Source organism: Macaca nemestrina, chromosome 18 (genome assembly GCF_043159975.1).
Source record: "Macaca nemestrina isolate mMacNem1 chromosome 18, mMacNem.hap1, whole genome shotgun sequence".
Taxonomy (NCBI): Eukaryota; Metazoa; Chordata; class Mammalia; order Primates; family Cercopithecidae; genus Macaca; species Macaca nemestrina.
This window is the reverse complement of record NC_092142.1, coordinates 4,182,398-4,205,055: the sequence shown is the minus strand read 5'-3', so window position 1 is coordinate 4,205,055 and position 22,658 is coordinate 4,182,398. Positions and strand designations below refer to the sequence as shown.

General features: G+C 45.0%; 1 protein-coding gene across 1 annotated transcript in view; it reads left to right on the top strand.

Moving 5' to 3' along the window:
• The window catches only part of CREBB (CREB binding protein), a 158,632-nt gene that overhangs the window by 59,558 nt on the left and 76,416 nt on the right, over window positions 1-22,658 (top strand). The window contains 1 exon segment of the mRNA XM_011717621.2: window positions 7,565-7,741. Within this exon segment, the coding sequence (XP_011715923.2) occupies window positions 7,565-7,741 (177 nt within the window).

Here is a 22,658-nt window from a genome sequence, read left to right as displayed (position 1 = left end):
AGGGAGGTGATGAGTCCCCGTGCAAGGGCGAAGTCTCCGTGGGGGCTGTGGGGAGCGCCTGCTGAGTTCTCAGGCTGATTTAGTGTGTCCCTGTGCTTTTCTGGGGACCCTTTCATCACCTATGAAGCGGTAAATTTTAACTAGTCTTACTTCTCCACTTGTCTTTGCAAAGCATATTTCTGAACATCATATTTTGGTTCCTTTCTGTGTGTTTCTGACCAGCATCAGTGACCTCCGTGGCCAAAGCCCACTTCCTGTGAGTGCTCTGCTGTGTAGTGTGGCTTAAGGCGTGTGTTTTTTTTTTTTTTTTTTTTGAGACGGAGTCTTGCTCTGTCGCCCAGGCTGGAGTGCAGTGGCCGGATCTCAGCTCACTGCAAGCTCCGCCTCCCGGGTTTACGCCATTCTCCTGCCTCAGCCTCCCGAGTAGCTGGGACTACAGGCGCCCGCCACCTCGCCCGGCTAGTTTTTTGTATTTTTAGTAGAGACGGGGTTTCACCGTGTTAGCCAGGATGGTCTCGATCTCCTGACCTCGTGATCCGCCCGTCTCGGCCTCCCAAAGTGCTGGGATTACAGGCTTGAGCCACCGCGCCCGGCCATTAAGGCGTGTCTTGAGGCATGAGGAAAACTGCTGAAGTAGTCAGCTGCTGCAAAAACGGACTTATTGGGCTCCTCAGAACCACCTCAAGTCCAGGCACGGTGGCTCACGCCTGTAATCCCAGCCCTTTGGGAGTCCAAGGCGGGTGGATAACTTGAGGTCAGGAGTTCGAGACCAGCCTGGCCAACATGGTGAAACCCCATCACTACTAAAAATACAAAAATTAGCCGGGCGTGGTGGCATGCGCCTGTAGTCCCAGCTACTCAGGACGTTGAGACGGGAGAATCACTTGAACCAGGGAGGCAGAGGTTACAGTGAGCTGGGATGGTGCCACTACACTCCAGCCTGGGCGACAGAGTGAGACTCTATCAAAAGAAAAAAAAAAAGAAAACCCAAACATCAAACTCGGCACTTGCTGCACTGAGAGTTTCTGATGGCCTGGCCAACTCTAGGTCAAGTTCTGCGTTGCAGTGCATTTCTGGCCATCCTCCTCCCCGACCACCCATTGGTCACACGGTGGCCCCCTCAGGGGCGTACTCATAAGTGGTTATGGTCAATCCCTTCTTGTGAGTGTGCACTTCAAAAGGACATTAGGAGATGAAAACTGGGGGAGTTTGTCAGAGTGGTGGTTTTTGTGAGTGGTTGATGTCTCTGGAAGTGGGCTATTTGCAAAGGCTCCCATACGTGGCACGGGGTTGTGTGAGATCAGGAACCAGCTTGCCCTTCCCTGAAAATGAAGGACATGAAGGAAGTTTCCTTCCCCCAAGGACAGGTATTCTTAATCTTTAGGAGATCTTAGAGTGTCCCTCAAAAATGAACATCACACAAAATTGTGGACTGGTGCCCACCCAAGTGCTCCCTCCCCTACCCCCATGGACTGCCTGGCCTATTGCCTCCTCTCAGTGGAGTTTGGTCTGTGGATGGCAGGAGAGGAGCTATAACCTGTGTTGGCCCTAACTGCAAAGAACGTGTTTCTCTGACCTTGTTCAACAGAAGAGCAAGAAAATGGATGCCTGACTTGCTACTATTGTAGAGACCTGTTCTGTGGAGATACTTCTATTTTGATGATTTCTTCTGTAACCTTTCAGTCTAAACCCCTTTTCAGTATCAGGAGTTTTTCTGCTGATATTGAAGGACCTGAGTTTTCTCTCTCCTTAAACCCCTTAATTACTTCTTGGATTTCCATTTACTAACTTTTTTACGAGACTAGATCTCACTTGAGAGACGGGGAGTTAGGTGAGTAGTAGAGATAATTCTCCTGGCTAGTGAGTGGAGAGAATCTTTCTGGTCTTTCTGAGCCTGGAACTTGTTTTCTTATGAATGTTTTGATAGCTGTCATATCATTACAAGTAGAAAATGATAGTATTTGTCCCACATTCTGAGGTAAACAGAGGAGGCTGTTGGCAGCCAGAAGTGACCATGGAGGCTGATGGGTCAGTAATTCTGTGTGCAAGTGGAAAGCTCTGGGTAAGAGCATGAGTGGGGCCTTGTACCAAAGCCAGGGTTTTCTTGGCCCAAAGATGTAGCACAGAGGGCCCATTTTATAGCCAGACTAGACTTGTGTATCTCCTGTGATCACACACACACGTTTCACCGTTCCGAAAACCAACTCCGAGGGCCTGCTCTCGTTCTGCCTGACTTTTCAGCATGGGAAGGTAGCTGTCCACTCCAACTAGTAGCTGAGATCCTTGTTTGGCAGTTTTGAAGATAGAAAGGGGACTGTTCCTGCTGCCTCTTCTGACGCCCCCTCCAGCCAGTGCTGACTCTCTTTGTGCCTTGACTTTGGTCACTTGCTCGTGGTTCTTTGACCACCTCCTTCCTGGCTCTACTCCTAGGGGCTGCGTGGCATGGTGGTGCTTTGGCGTGTTCATTCATTTGGGTCCTTCCGCTGCATCCCTGGTATGTTGCAGGGGATACAGAGAATGTTCCAGGAAGGTGAGAAGTTTTATCCTAGTTTTGTGACCAAAACAGGTTCAGGATAGATTATTATAAGCATTTATGTGACAGATAATCCTCTAGAGCTGTGTGGTACTTTGTACTTTCCATGGTACCCGTGTCTGCTGGAGTAGATGGAAAGTCATTCTGCCTTTTCCCTCCTCTTTGTTGATGATGGTCACTCACCTACTTGCCACACAGCTCAGGCCCACAGCAGCAGGATTTGATGGATGGGCTGGGCTCAGCACCAGAATTTGCTGTGGGTGCCCCTTTGTATTGTTCTTGGGTTTTGAGCTGAGCTTAAAGAGGAATTTCCTCATCAGAGCTCATGCTGCAGTCATGTTAAGGCTAATCCAGTTTCACCCCCATTCTTTCTTGGGGGCAGTGGTTGGAGTTGGGGACATCTCAGGATCTGGCTTCAATATTTTTCTTATACACAAGGACTGTGGGTTACATATTTTTACTCTCTGAGTGCAGTAATAGAAAACAGAAGTAGGTTCTCAAACAGTTAAATGATTGATACGCTTGGTCACAATGCTTTTTCATGGGAAACCTGGCAAAGTGCTGGAATTACAGGAATGAGCACCTGACCTACCAAATTATTATCAAGTACATGTTGGGACATTTAAAGAAATGTAGATTTTCATTAATTAGAGTTAGACATCGTGATGTTAGTATTTCATTTTGGGCATTGGTCCTAAAAAGTATATGTTAGCCTAGGCTTGGGGACCACAGTGCTCAGTTTGATTAATGGAGAATAGATATAGACTAGGAATTCAGAAATCTAGAATCTCTAGAAGCAAATGGTTTTTATTCATAACTGCAGCCTAGGACCAGTTCATGGCTCTTGAGTTCTGCCAGGAGATGGTTTGGCACCAGGAGGTAGCCTTGCCTGGGCAATGAGCAGTCATACCCTGTGGGAGAACTGACCTCTTTATCCTGGTTAGTAACTTGCTCTGATAAGGAGAGGCTGGGGTTGGCCCTGGTGCCAGAGATTTGAATCCTAACCTCCTGCATATAACCTGGGTTTTGTTTGTTTTTATCATAGGCTAAGGACGGGATTTTTTCCCCTATTTTTGAGAATTATGTAGATCCCTTTGGGCTGGACGTTCCTTACATACCGTTCATGATCTTTGACTTGCCATGTTCTTTACCTTGTGAGAATCAAGGTAAAAACTTGGTGAGACTATTTCCTTGGCTGTCTTATCTGATGGCCAAGAAGAAAAGGTACAGACACGTTTCCTGATGAAATCTGTCAGAGAGCTTCCAAATACTGGGTTGCCCTTTGAAATTGACCAGTTATGGCCAGGGGTGGTGGCTTATGCCTGTAATCCCAACACTTGGGGAGGCTTGAGGTGCATGGATCACTTGAGGCCAGGAGTTCGAGGCCAGTGTGACCAACATGGCAAAACCCTGTCTCTACTAAAACATACAAAAATTTGCTGGATGTGGTGGCGCCTGCCTGTAAACCCAACTACTTAGGAGGCTGAGACACGAGAATTGCTTGAATCTGGGAGGTGGAGGTTGCGGTGGGCTGAAATCATGCCATTGCGCTCCAGCCTAGGCAACAGAATGAGACTTGTGTCTCAAAAACAAAAAAAAACACACACACAAAATAAACAACAATGACCAGTTAGAAAAGGGCCCCAGGCCAGGCAAGTATTACCCACCTGATCACACACATACACCTCAAACTCACCCTGGCAGGGCTATCTTAGGAAAATTGTCAAAATATCTGGGAAGTTTTGAAAATAAACTTTGTGAAGCAAGTCAGGTGAACTTTGAGGTCCATGGAACACCTTTCAGAGTGCGCTGGCCTCTTGGTACTGTCCCCTCTTCTCTGGAGCCAGGGTACCTAGGCATTTGGTGTGGAAAGAAGATGGTTACCTGTCCCCTTCCCCACCCCATCAGCTGTCACCCACTTTGGTTTGTCAATGCTGGGCCTAATTAATTAGAAACTTCCAAAAGACGTTGATTTTTTTTGTTGTTGTTTGTCAAATTGGTGGACACAAGGTGCGAGCTCTATGACAAGTAGGAAATGCATCTACACAACCTCAGAACTGGGCTTGGCTCATAGCAGGCAGTTGGTGAATAGCAGTTGACTTTGAGGATGAATTGATTGAGGGAAGATGAGTATATGTGTTCTGTCATATTTTGTCCAAAGTGAGAAATTTAGGAACTGGAAAAAAAAGAAACACTGTATTTTTGGTTGTTGTTCGTGTTCTTGTATTCAGATTCTAGGCTTCCGAGAACAATGTTTCAGCAGTTTTATTATACATAATAAGACAAATTCTGAGAGTAGTAATTGTCCCATGGAATTAATTTAGTGTAGTAGTTTCTGAAAATATAAATTCCTGCTTCAATTAAGTTTCAGATGACAGTTGAAGGAAGCTTCTTACAAATCAAAAATGTGCTTAATATTTATTGAGCTACCATCTTGCCTTGATTAAGTCACTTGAACTCGAAAGTGAGTCTGGTTTGTGGATTTGGTGAAGAATTAGCATCTCAGTTCACTTAAGTAGAGCACCTAGAATGTGATTGCTTTCAAAAAGGTGAGAAATGTCACCTAGGAGGACTACATGTGGAAGGAAATCACCTGTGTATGAAATGCATAGAGCTAGAACTTTCTGGTTTTACTCCTTTAGTTTTTATTTGTGTTTTTGTACGAGCATTTCAGCAGAAAGGGCCAGTTGTGTTGAGTGTTGATTTGTTTATAGCCTAGACTTTTAGAGCTGAAAGAAATAACGCGATCCATCTTGTTGAAGGCACTCATCTTACAGGCGAGGAGATTGAAGTCCATAGAAGGAATGTAAGTTACCCAGAGTGGACATGCTGGCGTGGCAGTCACCAGGTGAGGCTGATGGAGAGAACTGAGCAATGATTTCTTGACTGGAAACTCACCCCTGGGAGGTTTTCTGTATGTGGGGACCTTTCCCAGTCCATCAAACTGACCACTACACCAGAAATGCAGAACACACAATAGACAGAAGGTGGAATATTAGAGCTTTGCGAAAAAATAAAGACAGGCAGCCCAAGCATCTGGTTTCTTAATTAGCCTTTGTTCCTGCACAGGGAGAAAGGTAGGTACTGGGGTATTGCCATGGCAATTCCTGAATTGACCTGTGGAGGCTGGAACTGGGGGTCATCAGGGAACTTGGCCCACATCTGTTGATAGAAGGAATCCCAGTTGGTTGCAGGCCCTCACGGAAGCATAGCTGAGGGTTCCTCTTTCCCTATCCTGCCTTTATCTACTATATATTTGATTTCAGTTCACTTTAATTTTATAAAATACTTTATTATGGAAAATTTTAGGCCAGGTGCAGTGGCTTACACCTGTAATCCCAGTATGTTGGGAGGCCGAGGTGGGCACATCACCTGAGGTCAGGAGTTCGAGACCAACCTGGCCAACATGATGAAACCTTGTCTCTACTAAAAAGACAAAAATTAGCTAGGTGTGGTGGCACGAGCCCATAATCCCAGCTACTCAGGAGGCTGAGGCAGGAGAATTGCTTGAACCTGGGAGGTGGAGGTTTCAGTGAGCCAAGATCATGCCGCTGCACTCCAGCCTGGGTGACAGAGTGAGACACTCTCAAAAAATAAATAAATACATAAATTTTACACACGTACAGTGGTAGGATACTATAACCTCTGTGTACCCATCGCCTACTGCTTGGTTAGTGATGATCAGTACCTTACCAGACTCTCTCCATCTGTGCCCTTTTCCTACCATCTCCTCCTGCCCAGTGGATTAGCGATGACCCTTGAGCAACTCAGGGGTTAAGGGTGCTGACCCTGCCAGTCGAAAATCTGCTTATAACCTTTTGACTGCATAAAAGCTTGACTACTACTAATCCCCTGCTGTTGATCGGAAGCCTTACCAATAGCATACACAGTTGCTTAACACAAATTTCATGTTTTAAGTCTTATATACTGTATTTTTACAGTGAAGTAAGCTAGAGAAAAGAAAATGTTATTAGGAAAACTGTAAGGGGCTGGGCGCGGTGGCTCATGCCTGTAATCCGAGCACTTTGGGAGGCCAAGGTGGGCAGATCACCCGAGGTCAGGAGTTTGAGAACAGCCTGGCCAACATGACAAAACCGCGTCTCTACTAAAAATACAAAAAAATTAGCCAGACGTGGTGGCGTGTTGTTCCTGTAGTCCCAGCTATTCAGGAGGCTGAGGCAAGAGACTCGCTTGAACCCAGGCGGCAGAGGTTGGCAGTGAACCGAGACCGCTCCACTGCACTCCAGCCTAGGCGACAGAGCGAGACGCCGTCTCGATTAAAAAAAGAAAGAAAAAGCCATTAAGGAAAAGAAAATATGTACCATTCACCAAGTGAAAGTGGGTCATCGCCACGGTCTTCATCCTCGTGGTCTTCACATTGCTGAAGAGGATGAGGAGGGGCTGTTCTTGATCTCTTGGGTGGCAGAGGCTGAGGAGGTTGAAGGGGAGCAGGAGAGATTGAAAACTATGTCCATATATGTAGACCCACATAGTTCAGACCCATGTTGCTCATGGGTCAAGTGTATTTTAAAGCAGATCCCAGGTGTTGTATCATTTCATTGCAATATTTCCACTCCCTGTTTTGAACTAATGGAAACTTAGTTCCAATCTGATGGGGAACCTAACAGAAACTAGATACTTATAGAGTAATTAAGGATTAAACTGAAAGAATTCCCCTTGGGTATCAACTTTGGAAAGTTTTGTTTTATCAACTTTAGAAAGTTTTGTTTTCCAAATGACTTTCTTCAGGTGTTGGTGCCGTTGTTGGGGCCGGAGGGGTTAAGTGAGGAGAGTGGCTGAGAGTTGGGGGAAACAGCTAGGCTTCTTCTGGGATGGGGTTTAAGGTGAGGAGAGAGTGGCTGCTAGGAGCAGCTTCATGAGCCTTCTGCTTGGAGCGTGTGAACCTGAAAATGAACCTTGAATTTATCATTGCAATGAGTATTTCATAGAAAACCATGTGAGCATTTCCCAGGCCCTTCCTTTTATATGTGACCGCATCACCACAGCTGATGTTACCTCTTTTTGTTTCAGATGGGAATAACTGGGAACACAAGTCCATTTGGACAGCCCTTTAGTCAAGCTGGAGGGCAGCCAATGGGAGCCACTGGAGTGAACCCCCAGTTAGCCAGCAAACAGAGCATGGTCAACAGTTTACCCACCTTCCCTACAGACATCAAGAATACTTCAGTCACCAACGTGCCAAATATGGTAAGTTACCCTTGGCTCTCAGTGCTGTGGCTCTCCGGTGGGTGCTGTGGTCCATGGATTTTTATCATGCTCACAGTGAAAATCTGTAACTAAAAGTGTGTCAGTAGGTGATAGGAAGAGAACCCAGATTTCTCATGAGTAGCTCTCTAAATGAGTTTTAACATTTTCTGTGATGAGCTAGCAACAGGAGAGATAGGTGAGGATGATTCAGCCGCTCCTCCCAGGCTCCTTTTGTTGATGGAGAAAATCCATGTACACGAATTGCCTTACCTTTCTCTCCAGAATCATGAGAACCAGAGAGACTGGCTTTTTTTTTACACTTCCTGTTTGTTAATGGCTTGATGGTATCAGTAGAAGCCCATTGATTTGTATTACCGTCAGATGAAGGACATTTATCTTCCAAGGACAATACTCTGTTGATGACTTGTGTATTATGTCCAACACGATAGATGATTCCACGTGTCTTCATCCTCCCTGAGGTTTGAAGGGATTTTATAGGTGGGAAATCTGTGAAATAGGAACTATCCTTATGACTTCTCAACCTGATGAATCAAGATATTAATGGGAAACTATCTGCTTTTGTGCCACAAAATAATAGAATCTCTTTTATTTCAAAACACTGAGGGGTAGTGCATTATTTTGTTCAGCCTCTCTTGCTCACCCCAGCTGCTGCATGTCTAGTGTGCCCTTGGTGGTGGGTGAAGACCACAAGCAGCCGTCTCTCCCCCGTGTGCTTGTTGCTGGGAGCCTGGCCTTCCCAGCTGCCGTAGTGATTTGGAAAGATCACAAGAAAGTGAGAGGATTATGTTCAGAAAAAGTTGCTTTTTGTCTTTCAGGTTTTTATACTTTTTATTTTGAAGTATTTGTTGTTGTAAAGATAGTACAGAGAATTCCTATATATCCTTCACCTCATCCAGCTTCCTCTGATGTATCTTATATAACCTTGGTCGTTCCTCAAAACTAAGTAATTAAGGCCGGGCGCGGTGGCTCACGCCTGTAATCCCAGCACTTTGGGAGGCCGAGGCGGGCGGATCACAAGGTCAGGAGATCGAGACCACGGTGAAACCCCGTCTCTACTAAAAATACAAAAAATTAGCCGGGCGCGGTTGTGGGCGCCTGTAGTCCCAGCTACTCGGGAGGCTGAGGCAGGAGAATGGCGTGAACCCGGGAGGCGGAGCTTGCAGTGAGCTGAGATCCGGCCACTGCACTCCAGCCTTGGCGACAGAGCGAGACTCCGTCTCAAAAAAAAAAAAAAAAAAACTAAGTAATTAACATTGCTTACAGTGCTTAGAAGTTTTGAGGCTATTGGGAAGCAGAGAGAGCCAGATCTCTTTCTCTTCTTGTTTGATAAAATCAGGAAATGGGAATAATGGGGTGTCCTGTCAGGTGCTGTATGGTACAGGTGCTCCCTGCTGTGTGGTACCTCCATTTAAAAAGGTGGTTGAGGCTGGGCATGGTGGCTCACACCTGTAATCCCAGCACTTTGGGAAGCTGAGGTGGGTGGATCACGAGGTCAGGAGTTCGAGACCAGGCTGGCCAAGATGATGAAACCTCGTCTCTACTAAAAATACAAAAATTAGCCGGGTGTGGTGGCGGACACCTGTAATCCCAGTTACTCAGGAGGCTGAGGTGGGAGAATTGCTTGAACCCGGGAGGCGGAGGTTGTAGTGAGCCGAGATCGTACCTCTGCACTCTAGCCTGGGTGACAGAGCAAGAAAATAAGTAACAAAACTTGCTCTCAAAACTATGAAAACAACCTGAAGTTCTTAGGACTTCTTTATTTCTTCTGACAATCCCCTTGTAACTTTCCTTGATATGCTTCTTTCTTTCTAATAACTTTTTTTACCAGGATTGCCCTGTTCCTGATAGTACAGGTCCAGAACCCGAAGCAGAGCCCAGAGGACCCTAGGTCAGCCCCTCAAGTTCAGGGAACAGTACTGACCTGCATAATGCTGGGCTCTGTCTCCACACAAATCCTGTTCTCTCCTGCGCTTACTTTTCCAGTCTTCACTGAAAGGACAGCAGTGTGGACTGTGGGGTTGGCTGTCATCGATTGTGCCTGCTCAGTAACCAGGAGCACATTTGGCTTCATAGTGAAAGCATTTGCTTTTCGCAAGACTTCCTGTGTTTTACAGTCAGGGAAACCCTGACCTAACATTTTCGTCGCTTTTCTCTTTTAAAATATTCTCCAGCCTCACTTCCCCATGCCCTCTCCTTTATCCACAACTTAGTGACAGAATCTGTGCTCTGGGCCCCTCTGCTGCCTCCACTACTGCTCCAGAGGGCTGAACTTGGCAGATGTGATATGCTTGTCAAGGGCAGGTTCGGCCGGGAATGCGAAGAGGCTACTCATTCCCTTCACCTGCAGGAGGGCTGGAGCCCTTTGGCCCGGGGCAGGCCCCCCTCTGCCTCTGCACTGATGGCAGTTCTCTGCTGTGAACCGGTTGTGCCCCAGAGGATGTTGGGCAGCATCCCTGTCCCTACCCATTGGGTGCTTATGACCTTCTCCCCTAAGTCATGACAATCAAAAATGGCTCTAGGCACCGACATATGTTCCCCAGGGCATAGTCTCCCCCAGTTAAAAACTGCTCTGGAGAGTGGTTAGGAGAAGCAGTAGCAACAGCATCTCATCCTTTTGCCTGTCTTCGAGACATCTGACAGAAGTAGAACCACTTCTCTTCATCTCTGCCTGTCTTTCTCCCCTCTGCCCCGCCTTTCCCTTCTTTCATCCCTCCCTTTCCCCTTCTCTCCCCACCCCCTGTCTTTCTCTCTCCCTCTCTTCTGTTTCTGCCTCTCTCTCTGGTCTTCTCAAGGTAAACTGAGAAAGCATTTTCATCCATGGAAACTGCATTGCTTGCCTGGTGGCCACTGTCTCACAAGAACCCCTGTGGACTTTGAGACAGATCCATAGATGCCTCTTGGGGGTAAACTGACACCACTGACCCTGGAGGGCACAGATCAGATGGGGCTGTGCCCACATGTGCCTTTGTGAGGCAGCCTGACCCAGGAACAGCCTTCAGTGCTCCACATAGTGGTAGGAACTAGAGGGGACTGGTGGGAAAGTGGGGTACCAGCACACATGGTCTCCCCGACATCTTTCTAGGTAATTTTTACCCTATTCCTGCAATAGTCTCTTGAGAGACATCATCCCATTTTACAACTGAGCAAGTTGAGACTCTGAGGGGTTTGGGTTATTCAAAGCTATGTAGCTTCCTGTTTGCAAAGCGTAAAACTCCTCACTTATGTTCTGAGGTCATGTTTTTGTAGCCCTGAGCCTGTCAGGAATGCTTCACCAGCCCGTGCTTACAGTTTGTCTGCAGTTCCTCAGATGCATGTTGTAGTCTTTTTGAATTTTCAAAATTATATCTGGCCTCAAAACCCACAGACTTTTGCACACTGAGGGTAAACACTTACAGAGAAATCTAGATCTATTTAGTGAAAAAATAAAAATATGAGGTGTCGAACATATTTGCATTTATTGTCATGCTTTGAGGGGTACCCAACTAAATTTGGTGTCCCAAACAATCCCAGTCAGGACTCCGGTGCCCAGTCACCTGGTGCCCTCTGCAGCTCTTTCCTGGGGTGATTCAGCCACGTGGTCTTGGGCCAGGGAGCTCTTATTCCTCTCCCCTCCTAATTTCTATAGGAGTTCAACATCACTGGGTAGCATTGAGGAAGGGAAGGATATGATCATTCAATTAATTTGTCACATGTGTTGAAAGCCTTTTGTGGGCTCAGGTGCTGGAGTTGGCTCCCCAGAAGGCAACTGGGAGTGCCCAGAGCTCACTCCACTTTCATGAAATGGAGGGTGTAGTGGCCATGGAAAACATATCATTACAAACTGCTCCAAGAGGTCTGAGTAGCAGTCAGCGGTTCAGATTGACACAGGGACCTCTTTAGATGGAGCCATCAGAGAAGGCCACATTGAAGAAGGAGATTTAAAGGCAAGAATGGAAAGTTGAGAAGCCATAGAGACCCCATGGTACTGGGAGAGCCCTGGCTTGCGTAGGAACTGGTAGAAGTCCAGAAAGGCCACCATGAGGGAAGGGAACACGGCGTGAGTGGAAGTTGGGAGCTGAGCAGGAACCAGTTCAGGAGGCCTTGGAGGGAAGGTGGGCCATCGGCTTACAGGGTAGGTTGTGATGCAGGAAGTAGAAGCCACTTTAGTTGAGTGAGGAGAAGTTCAAGGGCGGCCCTTCTGGAAGCGGAACCCACCTGATTCTTGGTGACGTCTTGCTTAAGCTTTGGATTGGGCTTTCTGACATTTTTCACAAAACGCCGTGTAGAAGTGGGACACGTCTTGGACTGAGAACATTCAGTGACCAGAGGGGCCTCATCTTCAGGTTCTCCCACGTGGTCTCCTGCAAGAGTTATTTTTAATGTGATTTTTTTTTTTTTTTTTTTAAGAACTGCATTATGGAAACTTCATCGTCCTTTTTTTAAATTTTGTTTTAACTTCACCATTCTTAAAGTTGAGATGCAGGAGATTCATCAGGAGTGCTGCTTATTTAAAATTGCTCATGAGAGTGATATTACTATTTGTTGTGATGGAGTGTCAGAATTTTGGAGTTGAGGTTGTGGACAGGGCCCACAGCAGCTGCTGATCTACATCTCTGAACGGAAGGGTGGTGTGACTGGAAGACTGTGTCGACAGGAGGATGGGAGAGGGGTCTTCTGTGTCCTGCCAGAATATCACAGCTGCGGCAGTGACACTGGTAGCTCCTGAGTGGCAAGCCATGTGCTGGGATGCCCTCCAGGCCCCCCTGTGTCCAGGGGTTCATTCCATTGCTGTGTCTCAGCACCTGTCCATGGCCCCACCTGCATCTGAGTGACTTGCAGTTCCTGGGCCTCACCCAGTCCTCCCGATTCACAATCTCTTAGGACAAAGGTGCAGAATCTGTGTTTGGTAGTCACTCTTGTGAAACTTCAGCTTTATTCTTTCTCAGTTTCCCAATTAATACCACCTAATTCCCTGTGATATAACTCAGATAATTCCTGAACACATGGGCTTGTGGTTCTTGGTGTTTTGCTGGAACTCGTGGTTTTACATGAGCTGCTCCACTGATTCTGATCTGGAATAAAGACCATGAAAGCCACTGTCCACTGACACCGTGAGCCATTGGCGTCGTGACCAGCTGTCCCACTGTAGAGTGGACTTACTTTGTTGGTCTTCATGTCCACGTTAGTACTTCAGAAGACTTCACTAATCTTCCTTCACCCCCCAACCTTGTTTGTCAAATTTTCATAGTTTTCTGTCCCGTGTCTAGATTGTGATCATTGAGGGAGCAAGACTTAAACTGACTGCACAGGATTAAGCTTCATGAACGCCGGAGTCTCTGTCTTTGTTGTCATCTTTGATGAGCTCCTCTCAGTTTTGGTTTCCTTGCACGGATGCCTGTGTTCCCTAACATTATACACAAGCTCCTTTCACTGCACAAGTAGAAATTGTAAAATCACTGCTTGTCTAATACCTCCCTCTAGCCTAGGACTAAAGAGAGTCCATATAGAGTTCTGTGGAGACGGCAGGTGAATACTCTTGTCATCTCTTCACCATAACAGTGTCTAGAAAAATTACACCATGATTACGAATTGTGTTTCACTAACTGAATTGGAAAACGTGGGGAAGGTTTGGAAGTAAGCCGTTGTCCATAATTATTAGTGATTTAAGTGTTTGTGTATTCTTAAGAGTTTCCATGTATTGCCTCCATCTGTGTCTTGAAGATCGCTGAGAAAACATGTATGCAGGGCCTTCAAATGCCACTAAGTATAAATGTTCCGTTCAAACTTATCCCCATTGGTTTTGGCAGTAAGAATCAGCTGGGAAACATAATTTAAGCACAAAATAATGATATGTGATGTGTTGCAAATAACAAGAAACTAGAAATTGAGAAAAAGTAGCGAGTCCTTTGGTATCGGGGCAGCCCCACATATTACAGGTGCTCAGTCAAGGTCGTTTAACTTTCTTTCCAGTATAGGTTTCCCATTAACCAGCAGTATCTTTTCTAGAGTCTGATTAGCATAACCCTTTCTTTTTTTTTTTTTTTTTGAGACGGAGTCTCGCTCTGTCGCCCAGGCTGGAGTGCAGTGGCTGGATCTCGGCTCACTGCAAGCTCCGCCTCCCGGGTTCCCGCCATTCTCCTGCCTCAGCCTCCCGAGTAGCTGGGACTACAGGCGCCCGCCACCTCGCCCGGCTAGTTTTTTTGTATTTTTAGTAGAGACGGCATTTCACCGTGTTAGCCAGGATGGGCTCGATCTCCTGACCTCGTGATCCGCCTGTCTCGGCCTCCCAAAGTGCTGGGATTACAGGCTTGAGCCACCGCGCCCGGCCTAGCATAACCCTTTCTTCAGCAAAACCTCCTAGGTGTAAGCATAAATCATCTCAGAGATACTCATGTAAAGTGGAGGCTCACCCAGAAGGTTTTTTTGTTTTGTTTTTTGTCTACACAAGATGTACTGCATACTTACTAACAACCAGCATTGCAGCCTCTGCCTGCCTGCTGGAAGTATAATAAGGATAGCAGGGATTTCTGAGAAATTAAGTGACTTCTAGAAGAATCAAGTAAATACACTGCAATAGTCCTGCAAGAAGCAACAACTCAGTAAACAGCACAGGTCATGGGTCTGGGTGAGGTGAGTCGTAGCTGGCAGTAATGCGAATATAATACTTCACTTCCTCTGGAGTGGTGTGAACTACATCAGTCTCTACACAGCCCAAATCACCCTAACTTCCTTTTACCTTTTCCACAACCTTTGGAGATGGCCCTGAGGTTCAAGTCACCAAAAAGACAGTCTGTCCAGTAACTAATTTGCCAAGTTACCAAAAAATTATTGTGTAAATTTTTGTTTGTGTTCCTTTTTTCCTCTAATCCTTAGAACCTATCAATGTCATAAGTATTCTTGAAGAATATATATATATCAACAGTATTGAAGAAGAGTATTCTAAAAACTTTATGTTTTTAGTAAATTGGTAATTCTGTTGAACTTGGTCGTTCGGCTCCTAGTCTGGTCCACCTGTCCCTTTGACCATAGGAATAGATCCAGTGCCCTCTACCTTGCAGGTTGTCTTTTTTGTTGTTTCTTTGGTTGGTCGGGTATTTTTTTTGAGATGGGGTCTCACTGTCACCCCAGTTGGAGTGCAGTGGTGTAGTCTCAGCTCACTGCAACCTCTTCCTCCCAGGCTCAAGCGATCTTCCCACCTCAGCCTCCCGAGTAGCTTGGACCACAGGCATGTGCCACCATACACAGCAAATATTTTGTATTTTTTGGTAGAGACAGGTTTTGCCGTGTTGCTGAGGCTGGTCTCAAACTCCTGAGCTCAGGAGATCCACCCACCTGGACCTCCCAAAGTGCTAGCATCACAGGTGTGAGCCACCTCTCCCGGCCACTTTATAGGGTTTCTTTGTGCTGTAACAACTAACTCCCACCCCTTCTAGGTAGACTGCTGGGTTCCGAAGTCTGTAGCTGTGGGTCCAGAAAGAAAGTGGGGAGGGAGTGGCAGGTCCGCCACGCTTGGCCACATTTCTTACGCCGAGCCTTGGCCTTGGGCTCGGGCTCTCCTGCTTCCGTTGGCCATTTGCTTTCTACTTTAAATCACAGCTTTAAGATTACTTATAAATCCTTCTGGATTATTCCCCTATTGAATTTAGATGTTTTGTTTCGTTTCGTTTCGTGTTGTTGTTGTTGAGACAGAGTCTCTATCTGTCACCCAGGCTAGACTGCAGTGGCGCTGTCTTTGCTCACTGCAACCTCCGCCTCCCAGGTTCAAGCTATTCTTCTGCCTCAGCCTTCTGAGTAGTTGGGATTACAGGCACCCGCCACTGCACCTGGCTAATTTTTGTATTTTTAGTGGAGACAAGGTTTCACCATGTTGGCTAGGCTGGTCTTGAACTCCTGACCTCGTGATCCACCCACCTCAGCCTCCCAAAGTGCTGGAATTATAAGCGTGAGCCACCGTGCCCGGCCTGTATTTAGATCTTAAATCAATAAACACAAAGCAAAAAGAAGAAAACACAAGAAACGTTTCGTCTATGAAAATAGCTACGTTGTGTTTCTTACCAGTTTATCACCTGAGAGGTGATTATCACTTCTTCCCAGGTTGGCAGCTGTGTACAGTTAATGAACATTTTCTTTGTTTTATGGCGCCACAGCTTTGCATACCCAACTGTTGTAGGTCCTTATGAGGGAACCTGAGCAAGCGGTTATTGCAGAGCCAGCCTTCGTTCTGCCTGATGTTCGCTTTGGTGTCGTTTTCTGATTCTCGGTGGAGGTTGTGGAGGAGACGGGTTTCCAGGTGGGTGGGGGAGCATCTAAGGAGCATGGGTTTGGACCCTGTTGGGATGTGGAAGGTTAGGCATGAGCAGCGGGAATCCCAGCCCGGTGTGGATCGGGGCACTGGTGGCACAGAGGGGCGACACTGTCCTTCCTTGTTCTTTCTTGGTCAGTCTCTCACTGTTTGGAACACAGGGTCCTTTGAAGACATGATAACCTACTCTTGGACACACAGTAAAAAATGACTTATTTTTCTGTGAGGAATGTGAGGATAAATGTTATTATTCACATTCTGTATGCACATCTCTGTTATGTTCTTAGCATAGAATATAGGCACTATAGGAAAAATGGCATTGGGGCTAAATTACCCAAAACCTATGTAGCAATAACAATCATAGTAAAAATGCATGTTAGACTCTTTTGAAAATTAAGGAATGGGCTGGGCGTTGTGGCTCACTCCTGTAATCCCAGCACTTTGGGAGGCCGAGGCGGGCAGATCACTTGAAGTCAGGAGTTCGAGACCAGTCTGGTTAACACAGTGAAGTCCCATCTCTACTAAAAATAAAAAAAGTAGTCAGGTGTGGTGGCACACGTCTGTAAGCCCAGCTACTTGGGAGGGTGAGACAGGAGAATTGCTTGAATCACAGAGGCAGAGGTTGCAGTGAGCCGAGATCATGCCATTGCACTCCAGCCTGGGCGACAGAGCGAGACTCCATCACAAAAAAAAAATAAAAATAATAAAAAAAATTTAAGTAATACCAGAGTAAATGTAAAGAGTTTGTTTTTAAAGGTAGTTTGACGGCTGGGCACTGTGGCTCACACCTGTAATCCTAGCACTTTGGGAGGCGGAGGCGGGTGGATCACGAGGTCAGGAGATCGAGACCGTCCTGGCTAACATGGTGAAACCCCGTCTGTACTAAAAATACAAAAAATTAGCTGGGTGAGGTGGTGGGCGCCTATAGTCCCAGCTACTCGGGAGTCTGAGGCAGGAGAATGGTGTGAACCGGGGAGGCGGAGCCTGCACTGAGCCGAGATTGCGCCACTGCACTCCAGCCTGGGGGACAGAGCGAGACTCCATCTCGGGGGAGGAAAAAACAGGTAGTTTGACAGTGGAGTATACACAGTGGTTGAGGCTGCCAATTACGTAATAAGCAACACATGCAAAGAGCCTGTGGCTAAACCTAGTGCAGATGATAAGTGGGGTGAGTGGGCTCAGTGAGCTTTGTGTTTACCTGCCGTTACTCAGTGGCTCAAAATAATAACACGAAGGGGAGACTAAGGTTTAAACTAGTATGGCTCTCACACCATACCCACCTCCTCCTTCCACATTACAAATTGCATGTGAAATGATCCTTGCTCCAGAAACATACATTGCATATATTTTAAGGCTTTTGACAGATAGCATTATAGTGCCTTCCAACAAAAGCCATGTACCCAGTTACCAGCATCACACCATCTTCCCAAGGCTAGGGACTGTCACCCCGTCCTTTTGTTTTTTTTTTTAGAGAGAGTGTTGCACTTGTTGCGCAAGCTGGAGTGCAATGGCGCAATCTCTGCTCACTGACACCTCTGCTTCCTGGGTTCTAGCTATTCTTTTGCCTCAGCCTCCCGAGTAGCTGGGATTACAGGTGCGTGCCACCGCACCCGGCTAATTTTTTGTATTTTTGGTAGAAATGAGGTTTCACCATGTTAGTTAGGCTGGTCTCAAACTGCTGACCTCAGGTGATCTGCCCACCTCAGTCTCCTAAAGTGCTGAGATTCCAGGCGTGAGCCACTGTACCCAGCCCACCTTACCCTTTAATAGGAGAAAATGATGTCATCTTATTTTGATGAGCATTTCTCTCACGAGTAAGATTTGAAGTGCTTATGTTTAGAGACATAGGCATTTATTTGAGTTGCTTCGGTCCTGTTCTTCACCAGTTTTCCTGTCACATTATCTTAGAACACTTTATAAAGCAAGGTGGTCAGCCCTCTGTGGAGGAGGAACACAGAGAGCTGCAGGATTGCGGCTCTGCTGCTAAGTGGCTGGCTCATCACCCAGGAAAGGCCCTTTCCTTGGGGCCTCAGTTACATCACCTGTCATGTGTGGCTAGTTCCCAGAGCACTCCTCCCTCGGGGAGTTGTGTGTCTTCAGTGAGCTGCTGTACCTCGGACCCTGAACACAGAGCCTGGCACAGAGTGAGGAATAAAGGTGGACTGGGAGAAGAAGAAATAATAGCTCCATCATGATTTGTTTTGTCTTGTGTCTTTCAGATTTAATTTTTCCTGGTTCATCAATGGCCTTTACACTTGTTCCTAGTGGTTTTAGTTGTAGAAACAATGCCAGTCTTTATGTAATCTAGCCTCTCACACCTATTTAGTGTTATATACAGTCTTCTCCTGCGTTGGAATCGCCCCTGGAGCTTTTGTTCTTTTTTCTCTCTTTTCTCAATGGTTTTGGTTTTGGTTTTGTCTTTTTTTAGCAACAGGGTCTTGCTTTGTTGCCCAGGCTGGGGTACAGTGGCAATTCACAGGCACAATCATGGGACACTATAGCCTTGATCTCCTGGTCTCCAGCAGTTCTCCCACCTTCGCCTCCTGAGTAGCTGGGACTACAGGTGTACCACCACTCCTGGCTTCTTAAATGTCTTTATTCTCATTGTAAAGGTACATATATGTTAGTTTTAGAAAAATTGGGAAAAGTCTAAATTAAAAAAAAAAAAAAAGCAGCCTTGTCTCTTAGGGGAAAATGGGAGGATCTGTATTTTGAGAATTTTTACTGGAAGGCTGGGCACAATGGCTCATAGCTATAATCCCAGCACTTTGGGAGGCCAAGGCGAGAGAATTGCTTCTGCCCAGGAGTTCAAGACCAGCTCAAACAACATGGCAAGACTCTGTCTCTACAAAAACTTTTAAAACTTAGCTGGGCGTTGTGATACACACTTCTGGGATCTCAGCTACTCAGGAGGCTGAGGTGAGAGGATCGCTTGAGCCCAGGAGGGTGAGGCTGTGTGAGCCGTGATTGCACTACTTTACTTCAGCCTGGGTAACGGTGAGACCCTGTCTCCAAAAATAAAAAGAATTGTTACTGGTAATAGTGAGGAACACTGCTTTATGTTCTGTGACGAAAGCCTTTCCTGTCTTTGCATAACAAAGCACTCCCCTTAATTACATTCCAATACTTTTACAGTTTAATTTTTTATATTTAATTCCTCATCATTTTCTTACTGATTCTTCTGATTTTGTTTTCTCAGGAATTTTCCCCCAGAATGGAATGCTTTTTGATATACAAATAGTAGTCACTTAAAAAGCTTTTTGTTGAAGCATAAAGGTCTACCTTATTGTTGTTACTAACTTGTTGCCTTAAATAACAGTCATTGGATGTTCTCTCCCACGAATTCAGGCAGGGCTTGGTTGGCCCATTCCCCTGCTCCACATGGCTTTGACAGGGGTTATTTGAGGTCTGCCTTATTTTTCATGGCTGCCTCTTACTTCATTGTAGGTCTGTAGCCATAGGATGTTTAATTAGTCCACCTTTAATAGGCATTTATAATTTTTTCCAGTTTTTAATATTGAATCAAAATGTGATGCATTATCTTTGCACATATATTTTAACATACTTGTCCAATTACTTCCTTAATAATAAATAATGAGAAGTGGAATTACTGTCTAAAGAAATGCATATTTTTCTCTTTGATACATGTTGCTTTCCAAAATTATACTGGATTTCCAGAGTACTTGAGAATTGCCATTTCTTTATATCTTCATCAATACCAATTAGCAGTTTTAAAATCTTGGCCATATTGATAGATTAAAAATGCCTCATTCTTTTATTTCTATTTCTTTAATGATTAGTAAGAACTTTTTAAAAACAGCTTTTTAAGATATAATTCATGTACCATATAGTCCTTGCTTTAAAGTGTGCAGTTCAGTGGTAGTGTATTGTGTAACCATCACCACAGTCAATTCTGAAACATTTTCTCCACTCCAAAAAGAAACCCAGTACCATTAGCAGTTATTCCCCATTTCCCCTGAACCCCCATCTCCAGCCAACCTTTAAGAGGCTGTCTACCCCCATGGCTGTATCTCTTCTGGGCATTTCCTAGAAATTGAATCACACAATATGTGGTCTTTTGTGACTGGCTTCTTTGACGAAGCATGTTTTCAAAGTTTGCATTGTAGTATGTGTGGTTACTTCCCTTTTTATGGTTGAATAATATTCCATTTCGGATATATACTATGTTTGTTTTTCCCTTCATCACTTGATGGGCATTTGAATTGTATCCATTTTTTGGCTATTTGTAAAAGGCTGTTGTGAACATTTTTTACAGTTTTTGTGTGAACATGCATTTTCAGTTCTTTTGGTTATATACCTAAAATAGGAATTGCAGGGGTCATATGGTAATTTTATGTTTGACCTTTTGAGGAATTGCCAGACTTCTACATCCCACACCACTGTATGAGGATTCCAAGTTCTCCACGTCCTGGCCACCCTGTTGCTATTGGTTAGCATTTGGCTTTTTATTATAGCCATGTGGTGGGTGTGAAGTGGTATCTCACTGTGGTCTTAACTTGCATTTCCCTAATGGCTAATAAGGTTCACCATCTTTTCATGTGCTTATTGGCCATTCATGTATCTTCTTTGGATAAATATATATTCAGAGCTTTCACTTATTTTTTAATTGGGCTATTTGTCTTTTTATTAACTGAGTCGTAAGAGTTTTTAAAATATGTTCTAGAAGCAAGTGCTTTATCAGACCTGTGATTTGCAAATATTTTCTCTTTCACTTTCCATTTTCACAGTTCATTATTTTGTAATGGTATCCTTTGAAGCATAAAACTTTCTAATTTTTTATGAAATAGGTTTATTTTTCTTTTATCACTTGTGCTTTTGGTGACATATTAAGAAACTGCCTAATCCAAGGTCGTGAAGATTTATTCCTGGTTTTCTTCTATGAATGGTATGATTGTCACTCTTACATTGAAGTCTTTGCTCCACCTTGAGTTCATTTTTGAGTAGGAGGTACAGAGGAGTCTGCCTGCATCCTTCTGCCTGGGCTGTCCAGTGCTTGTACTCCTCTTCATTGAGAAACGATCCTCTCTCCCTTGTGTTGCCTCGGCACCAAGGTGTAGAACATTTTTGTATTTGTTGTTTCTTTGTATTTTGTGAGGTATCTTGCATTTTCTTTGCCCAGCTTTTTAGTGGGATAGTGTCCTTTCTTTATTGAGAGCATTTGCACAAAAGAAAACCAACAAATTTGCTCTCAGTTTTTCACTTTTTAAACTTTATTATGTGTTTACGTTAAGAAGGCTTTCTCATCCTCGCGTCCTAAAAGTATTTTAAATTTTTCTCTCCATTTTAATCCATTTTTATTCAGTTTAGTCCATATGAAGTGTTTTTTTGTTTTGTTTTGTTTTGTTTTAATAGAAGATAAGGATCCAAAGATGCCTCACCACTCTTGAATATAAAGCACCACCTTTAGGAGACAGTCGTCCTCTCTTATCAGGGGTTTCACATTCTGGGGTTTCTCTTACCAGCAATCCCAAAATAAGTGAGTGTAGTACAGTAAGGTGTTCAGAGAGAGAGAGAGACCACATTCATGTAGCTTTTATTATAGTGTATTGTTATAATGGTTCTATTTCATTATTAGTTACTGTTAATCTTACTATACCTAATTTATAAATTAAACTTTAGCCTAGGTGTGTGTGTATAGGACGTAATACAGTATATATAGGATTCAGTACTATCTGAAGTTTCATGCACCCTTTGGGGTTCTTGGAACCTGTCCCCTGAGGATAAGCGGGGACTTCTGTATGCTAATGTGATGTATACATATGTCTGTTTCTGGACTTATGTAAAGAAATTAGCTTTGTAGTATGTTTCAGTATCTGGCAACATAGAGTGCCCCTTTATTTTTACTGTTTTTCAAAATTTTCTTGGCTCTTAGAAAAACAAAATCACACAAAATGTAGATTACTTTTGGGGCAGCTTCCACAACGATGGCTTTGTTCTGTGCTTTAAAGGGGGGTTCTGAAGTACTCTCCCTCCATCCTTAGTGCCTGCTTGCCAGTGGGAACTGGGCAGGGAGGTTGGGGAAGTCTGAAGGATGCTTCTGACAGATTTGGGGGCCACCTACAGTTCACATCTAACTCTCATGGCTCATTGAACACCAGTCTGCAAGAGGAGGAAAGGAAGTGTGCCCCTGTATTTGTAACTACTTTGCAAAACTAAGCTAGTCCCAGACAAATATACAGAATTCCATGGGGAGGGCCAGACACAGGGTCATAAGACATTTTCCATTCCACCGTTGACTCAGCTTCACCCTCAGAATGGCTTTTGAGATGCATGTTGTAAACAATATGTAGAGCTCATTAAACTGTACATTTGTCCTCCATCCAGAGGTAGACAAATAACAGACCAAGTTTTAAATTTGCCATATAGTTTCCAACCATATTGTTTTGACATATGGTCAGGTGTAGTGCAAAAGACACTATTAAAAATACATGCCAGGCCTCGCATGGTGGCTCACGCCTGTAATCCCAGGCCTTTGGGAGGCTGAGGCGTGCCGGTCACTTGAAGTCAGGAGTTCGACACCAGCTTGGCCAACATGGTGAAACCCCATCTCTACTAAAAATACAAAAAGTAGGCAGGTGAGGTGGGCACCTGTAA